Source organism: Leopardus geoffroyi, chromosome C1 (assembly GCF_018350155.1).
Source record: "Leopardus geoffroyi isolate Oge1 chromosome C1, O.geoffroyi_Oge1_pat1.0, whole genome shotgun sequence".
In the NCBI taxonomy this organism is placed as follows: domain Eukaryota; kingdom Metazoa; phylum Chordata; class Mammalia; order Carnivora; family Felidae; genus Leopardus; species Leopardus geoffroyi.
Window position 1 is genome coordinate 203,080,979 of NC_059328.1, and position 6,892 is coordinate 203,087,870.

At 49.9% G+C, this 6,892-nt stretch overlaps 1 protein-coding gene across 2 annotated transcripts; it reads right to left on the reverse strand.

Moving 5' to 3' along the window:
- Nucleotides 1-350: 350 nt before the first annotated feature.
- RNF25 (ring finger protein 25) lies at nucleotides 351-6,883 on the reverse strand. Of its 2 annotated transcripts, none has more exons than XM_045481271.1 (10): nucleotides 6,716-6,883; nucleotides 4,381-4,455; nucleotides 4,035-4,137; nucleotides 3,875-3,942; nucleotides 3,713-3,782; nucleotides 2,494-2,565; nucleotides 2,259-2,396; nucleotides 1,811-1,900; nucleotides 1,191-1,325; nucleotides 351-991 (listed from the first exon to the last, which is right to left on the reverse strand). In XM_045481271.1, the coding sequence occupies exons 1-10, from the start codon at nucleotides 6,754-6,756 to the stop codon at nucleotides 413-415; spliced, it is 1,371 nt and encodes a 456-aa protein (XP_045337227.1). In that variant the 5' UTR covers nucleotides 6,757-6,883; the 3' UTR covers nucleotides 351-412. The 2 variants fall into 2 exon arrangements, with proteins under 2 accessions (XP_045337227.1, XP_045337226.1); XM_045481270.1 differs by having other exon boundaries at nucleotides 1,811-1,903.
- Nucleotides 6,884-6,892: the final 9 nt, after the last annotated feature.

Genomic DNA, 6,892 nt, shown 5'->3' on the forward strand with positions numbered 1-6,892 from the left:
GGGCAAAGCAGAAAGAAAAGATACTATGGCAATCAGGGAAGTAGAGTCTTCCATTTAAAAAGCATTCAATTAAAAAGAATGCATATGCATAAAAATGTGTGTGTGTGTGTGTACATAGTATATATATGTTATGTTCCCATATATTCTGCTTAAATGCTGGCTGGCCTCTACTAGTTTTCCTGAAACTCACACTAGCGGAGACGTCAGACCTGTCTTTACTCAGACCCTGATCTCTTGGGAAAACAGACTTTAGAGCAAAGTTAGGGCTATTCTGTCACACTCCAGTCTTGCCAGGAAGTCAGAAAAAGCCATACTGCACAAGCTAGGCGCTACTAAACAAAGAAGCCAAACAAGGCCAGATCTCTTTATTGCCCCCTGCCGCCCCAAATCCCTGTCCCCCCCCACAGTACTGCTAGGAACCATCCTCAGACTCCAGGCTCAGGGGCTCCCTTCGAGTACCAGGACGATAGGCTCCCCGACCCCGAGGCAGGCGGGGGTAGGAAGAGCCCGGAGTCCGACCCTTGGAGCGCTCCCAGCGAGCACAGTCCCGAGTCCTGCGGGGTGGGGGACCCTGCCAAGTGCCAGGCCCCTTCTCTTGGGGAGGACCTTCAACCCCTTGGCTACAGGGTTCTGGCTTTAGGTCCATGGGCTCCTTGAGGGGCCCCTCGGGAGGTGGCAGTTCCTGGGTGTCATTGGTACCTTTGTGGGCATTGCACTCCCCTCCCTTTAGGTGCCTCCGTTCAGGCTGTCTCCAGGGGCCTCGACCGGCCCGGGGAGGATCTAGCATAGTTTTCGGGGTCTCGCCCAACCTTTGCTGATTTGGCCCAGCCCCTGGAATCTTCTCACACGTGTGCTGGGAGGCCACAGGCAGAGGATCTGATAGGTCGGGTTGGGCAGTTGATGAGGTGGACAGTTCTGTGTCAAGGGCACTGGGTGGGTGGGATCCTCTGGAGGCATCTACAGCTGACTCTGGTTCCAAAGGGGCAGGAGGCTAGAAAGAAGTGAGCAGATACAGTGAGGGAGACGCAGTTCCCCAAAGCAGGGAACTGCAGGCCCCTTGCTCACTACTGGAGCTGACCACCATCAGCCTCAAGGGTAGAAGAGAGCTCACCCTCAGGGCCACTGTGGCAGACGCGTGCTGGTGGGAAGGTAGGTGGCATTAAGTGAGGAATGAGAAAGCCTTTCCTCACCTGCTGGAGGCTGATGAAGTACCGATTACGCTCAGCCTCAAGGTCGATGATACCCCCCCGCTCCTGCTGCCTTTGGTAGAGCCGCTTGCGCTCTTCTTGCTGGCGCAAGCTCTCTGCGTTAGGCTGGTACAGCTCCTAGAGGGAAGCGAGCAGAATGACAAGGAGGAAAAAATAAACAGTAGAAGGCAGACTTGAACCCCTGTTCTTTCAGGATTGCCTCAGGAAATCTGCACAAGGTTCCTTTTTTCTCTTTGAGAGAGAGAGAGAGGTTGCGAGCGAGAGGGACAGAGGCAGAGAGGATCCCAAGCAGGCTCCACACTCAATGCAGTGCCCTGATTAAGGGCTCAATCCCATGACCCTGGGACCATGACCTGAGCTGAAATCAGGAGCCAGGTGCTCAACTGGCTGAGCCACAGGCACCCCCTGTACAAGGTTCTTGGGCTTGTCGCTCAGATGGGGCTCCCAGAGTCTTAGCCTAGTGGGGGCTACGGCTCTGCAGAGAGGTCCCAGGCTGGTCAAGCCCAATTCCCAAGATCCCATTTGAAGCGGACAAGATGCCATCCCTCCCTCCTTGGAGAATGCCATTATTTCTGGCTCAGATGAGAAGGGGGTTCCCTTACCATGGGCTGTTGAGGTTCGGGGGCTGCTTTCAGTGAGGCAAGATCATACACGAGGGGCTCTCTGCACACCGGACACTGCACACCGACTGCCTTCTAAAAACAGAGGAGCAATCAGAGCCCTGCTTCACAGCCCGTGGTGCTCGCCAGCTGCCTAACCCAGTCAGCCAGCCTAATCCACACGGGGCTGGGACGAAGGGCAGAGGTACACCGTTCAGTAGTGAAGGATAGGACAGGCGTCGTCTCCCTAGATGGAGATGTGGGAACTCTCTGAAACTACAGCAGTACATAGATATGTTTAAAAGAATGCCCTTTTTTTCTGGACAGAGGTGAGCTTTCATTAACCTCAAAGGTATCTGTGACCCTAAGAAGGTGAAGAGCCCCTGGAGTGGAGAGACAGAAAGGGTGTTGACGCGGGGGGTCAGGTGGGAGCAGAGGCTGGGGAGCTGACCTGCTTGGTTGCGGCATGCTGTCGTTCCTGCTCCTGTCCTTGCGCCTGGAGCTCATGCTCCATGTGCTGGATATACCGAGCAAGGCAGTGGCAGTGGAAGTAGTGGTAACAGGGGGTTTTGGTAAAGGCCTCCTTCTCCTGAAGGCAGGACAGACATCCAGCATGACATCAGAGCTCTCATGAGCCCTCCACTGCCCGTCCCAAGCAGACCCCAGGTCCCAAGAGAGAAACCCACCTGGAAACCGTACAGGCAGATGACACACTGGCCATGGGGGATGTTGTTATCTGTGAGAATTTCCTTCCCTTTCTGAAAGGAGAGAAGACACTATTCAAACAGGGAGGCAGGAGCAAGAACTGTGAACAAAGCCTGTCTATTATTCCCAGGAGTGACTGGAGGGACTGTCTCCTATCAAGTCAATGTTACTTTGTGCTCATGAGTTTCTGTCTTAGTGAGGAAGGTAGGATTCACCAAGGGAGGAATCAATCCTCCGTGGCCCCGCCCATCCCCCAGAATCTACCCAGCTGCAAAATCCGATTTCATTATTTTTCCACTCATTAAATCACTTTTAATATGTCTCGGGGATGAAAGTAATACACCTTCAGAGAACAAAATGTTCAATTAAAACGTATCTTCTGGGAGGTGTTCCTAGGTTAAACCCCTCTGAGTATCACTCCCACCCAAAAGTCTGTTCTGGAGTCAGCCTTCAGAAAGAAAGTCAAAGCATGGACAACCCAAACAGAGAACTCAGGCATCAAGTTAGGCAATGAACTAACACATCTGCACTGCTGTCTGAATAGCTAATACTCTGGAATTCTGCAAAGTTCAAAGTGGCATTGTGGAGGCCGGGCTCAGGAGTGCTACAATGGTCTAAGCCCACTCTCTGACTCTGGGCCGCCCACCTTCATTCTCTTCTAAACATTTTTTCTCAAAACTCGAAGTTAAGGAAAACAAAACTGTACTTATTGTGTGTTTTTAATCTCAAGCAACAGAAATTATCTGTGTATGTGAACGTGTAGCTCTATGTGTTCCCTGTGTGTTGTTAATTTCATCGGGGTAGAAACTCTGAACCATGATTTTCTCAGTCAGTTCCAAGGGCAGGTGAGCCTTCAAATGTTCATTTGTGGCTAGATCCTCTAAGCAAGGCCCCTATCTCTTGCTACTTTCAGCCACCAATGCCAAGAGAATGCACTGAAATGGAATAAAAAAATCCAAGTTAAAGAGAAAAAGTAATTTTCAAGATACTGCCATAGGCAACTTGGAGAAGCTACAGAACTGTCTTTTTTTTGGGGGGGGGGGGTATTCTCAGAAACGAAGAAAACCTTATTTTTCTGGATTTAGGCCTTACCTAAACAAGGACTAAATTAATGACTCCAGACATATTTAAGATTCTAGGCCCATTACCTCCCTTGAGAGAAACTGCTCTAGCAGTTTCCCAAGCCAGGACACCGCTTACCTCGATGAGTTCATAGAGCATGGCAGTACCCAGCCCAGCATTGGCCACATGGCTCAGTGCCTGCGAAATCCTAAAAAGGGCAAAGCAAACATTAGGCCTGCCCCCTCCCCTCACCAGACTGAGCTGTATCTCCTTTTTCCTCCTCTGAACTGTCCAACTTACTTGTGGATCTGTTCATCTGAGAGTCCTCGGGGGTTACGGATAGAGATCTGTGGCACCTCATTGGGGTACTAGTGGGAGAGAATAACAAGTTACTGCTAAAGCACTCTACCTCAGGGCCTCTCCCCTTCCTCTCTTTGCTACCATAAAGTAGGGGCCTCACCTGTGCTGGGACCTGAAGTACCAGAGTGAAGCAGACATACTGTGAATCCTGATCTTCTGCCGTGGCAGGGTGCAGGGTAATGTAGATTTCCCATGGTGAAGATCTGCAAATGGATAAAGTGGGGACCTGGGATGTGACTAGGCAGGAGTTTGAGGACTGGGGAAAATGGAGGTGAGACAGTAAAGTGGGTGGAGGAAGTGAGCACTGGGCTCTTTCTTTTGGAGATTAAAGGAATAGTCTTTGTCTCCAGGAGAGCAACATTTTCTCTGGATCAAGGCTCACGGATTCTCCACGGAATCCTCTCATTACTAAGGGGACTCCTGCCCACCTCTAGTTGAATACGTACCTTCCATTTCCTTTAACCACCTGTAGTTCATCCAGATAGATAGACTCTAACACCTCGACTTCAGAGGGAAGTACCCTAGAGAGACAGGGGGAGATTGACTCACCATTACAGCTCTCCCTGTTAAAGCCTGCTAAAGCCAATGAAGGCTGGCTTTGTAGAAAACTGGCACTCTACCTGAGTGCATTCTCTTGCTAACCTCCATAAAAATGGGGGAAATATGTTTTAAGCTGTCAAGTGGCCAGGAAGGAAGCATGGAAGTTATTCTGTCAACAGTTGAGGAAATGGATTCCCAGGAAGGTGAAATAACTAGCTCAAATATCAAAGTTTAACAGAGGCAGAACTAGAACCAGAGCCAGGTTCCCTGACCTCCTTTTTAAGTTCCATCGCACTATTGATTGGCCATCTATCTGACCCAGAAATATCACGTCCATTGATTACCAACACCGCTCCTGGATTTCCCTACACCACTGTTCACATGGGTCCCAGTGTCTACACATACTGCCAGTATCAGTCACCCTAAGCCTATTCAAAAAGAGATACCAAGAAAAAGAGATAAAGGCCATGATACAAAAGAGCCACCAACTTTGGAGTAACAGGTACCAGTCACTTACCAGTTACATGATCTGAGTAATTATCTCTGTAAGCTTGAGTCAACCTACCATATATAATACCACCTACTCTCTAGGGTTAGAGAATAAAAGGTTATTTATGAAAAGTACCTAATAATATCTTGGCCACAGTAGCTAGTCTATGTCCTCTTTTCCCCTATTGGTATATAACTTTCTCCCTTAAAAGGAAAGAAGGAAGGATGTAGTTAATATTCAATGTATTCATGACCCTTGTTGTTTGGCTGATCTAGATCAACCTGTTTAGGTCAGGATCTGGTGGTCAAATGTAAATGAGAGGACATACATATTTAATCCTAGAAACAGCAGTTGTAATGCCATTGAAGATGAGTGGCTGGGTTGAGTCCGTAGCTCTACCCAGGCAATGCATGTAAAAATGCATTCTTGGTTTCCTTTCTACAGTTATTGTTCCCTCTTCATCAAGAGCAGGTCTGCCCTAGCATGACCTATATATTACTGGCTCTCAAACTTTCTTTTTAAGTCTTAGAGGCCTCAAAATATAAAATAGGTAACAGTGGAGTACTTTGGTTGACATGAGTGTGGGAGTCTCAGAGCATCACAAGCCAGCTGCTACCCTTTCCATGGCTCAAAGTGTCTCCTCCAAATCTTAAAGTTCCCCTGAAGAGGGTTGAAAAACCATGAGCCTAGATGGTCTCAATAAAGGCCAACACAGGCTGGGCTCCCTGAACCAATGAAACACTGACGTGTAACCTCCATTAAGAGGCCCTTCAATACTTCACCCCACCATAGCTGTGACTTGCCCTGGATGTGAGGGATGGGATGGGATGGTGGTAAAGTGGTGGCCAAAAAAAGGGCGGAGGAGATTATAAGAGTGCTAGTCCTAAAAACATAAGATTTGGAGTCAGATAACTTGGATTCCTAGTCATAACTATGTACCTTTTTAGCAAATCGATTTGCCTCTTCAGGCCTCATCTAGTCCCACTAGATGCCCCATCTAGTGCCCACACCTCAGTTAGTAATGAAAAGAAGGCTTTTATATAGGTTACAAATCCATCGTGATGCTCTCAACTATTCTATGAGGTAGATGCCACACCCACTTTTTTACATCTGAGTACACTGACTCACAGAAGCTAGGTGGCCTGGTTAGCATCACCCAGCTAATAAAATGTGGAGTGAACCCACATTTATCTTATTTCCAAATCCCAGAGTCCTTCCAGGTTTTGGTCTCTTGTTGAGAACGTTTGAGAGAGAGAAGGACTAGGAGAGCATTTTGTGAGGTGTAAAGCTTTATTCAGACAATAGTCCTCATTAGTGCTGGCGGGGAGGGAGAAGGTCGAGGAAAGCCTCGGCGGAACTAGGCTGATCCAAGGGGAAAGAGGGACGTGAGCTGGAGGACATCATTCTGGGAAGTAAAAAGCGGCGGGGTGGGGGGGGGGGGGTGCGCTGATAAACAGGCATCCTCCAGGACCCTGGGCAAATCCACTTCAGGGGAGAAGAGGGGATCGAGCCAGACAAGGCGCAGCCCGAGCTGGCCTGGGCGGCGCAGATCCTGTCTCCTCTCCATCAGATCAGCCCCCCTCCACCCTCCCGCTCCCCAGTGCAGAAGCTCTCTGAGACATGTCAGCGTCTCTGCCATCCCTTATCCCTCGCTCCGCTCCACGCGCCCGCCATACGGACCGTCCGCGGCCACTGCCAGTCCCCCGGACCGGATCCAGGCGGCCAGCCAAAGCCCATGCCCCCAAAGTTACCAGTCTTCCTCCCCGGCAGCTGCCGACGCAGACGCCGCCATGTCTTCTCCGGCCCACAGACGGAACCGGAAATACTCTCGGGGAAGTCGGAGGCGGCAGGTTAAGGGAGGGAATGGGGGAGGGTGGCTACGGGCCGTTTCTAGGCAACCATAGACTCCAGGTCCTTAGTGGGTCCTG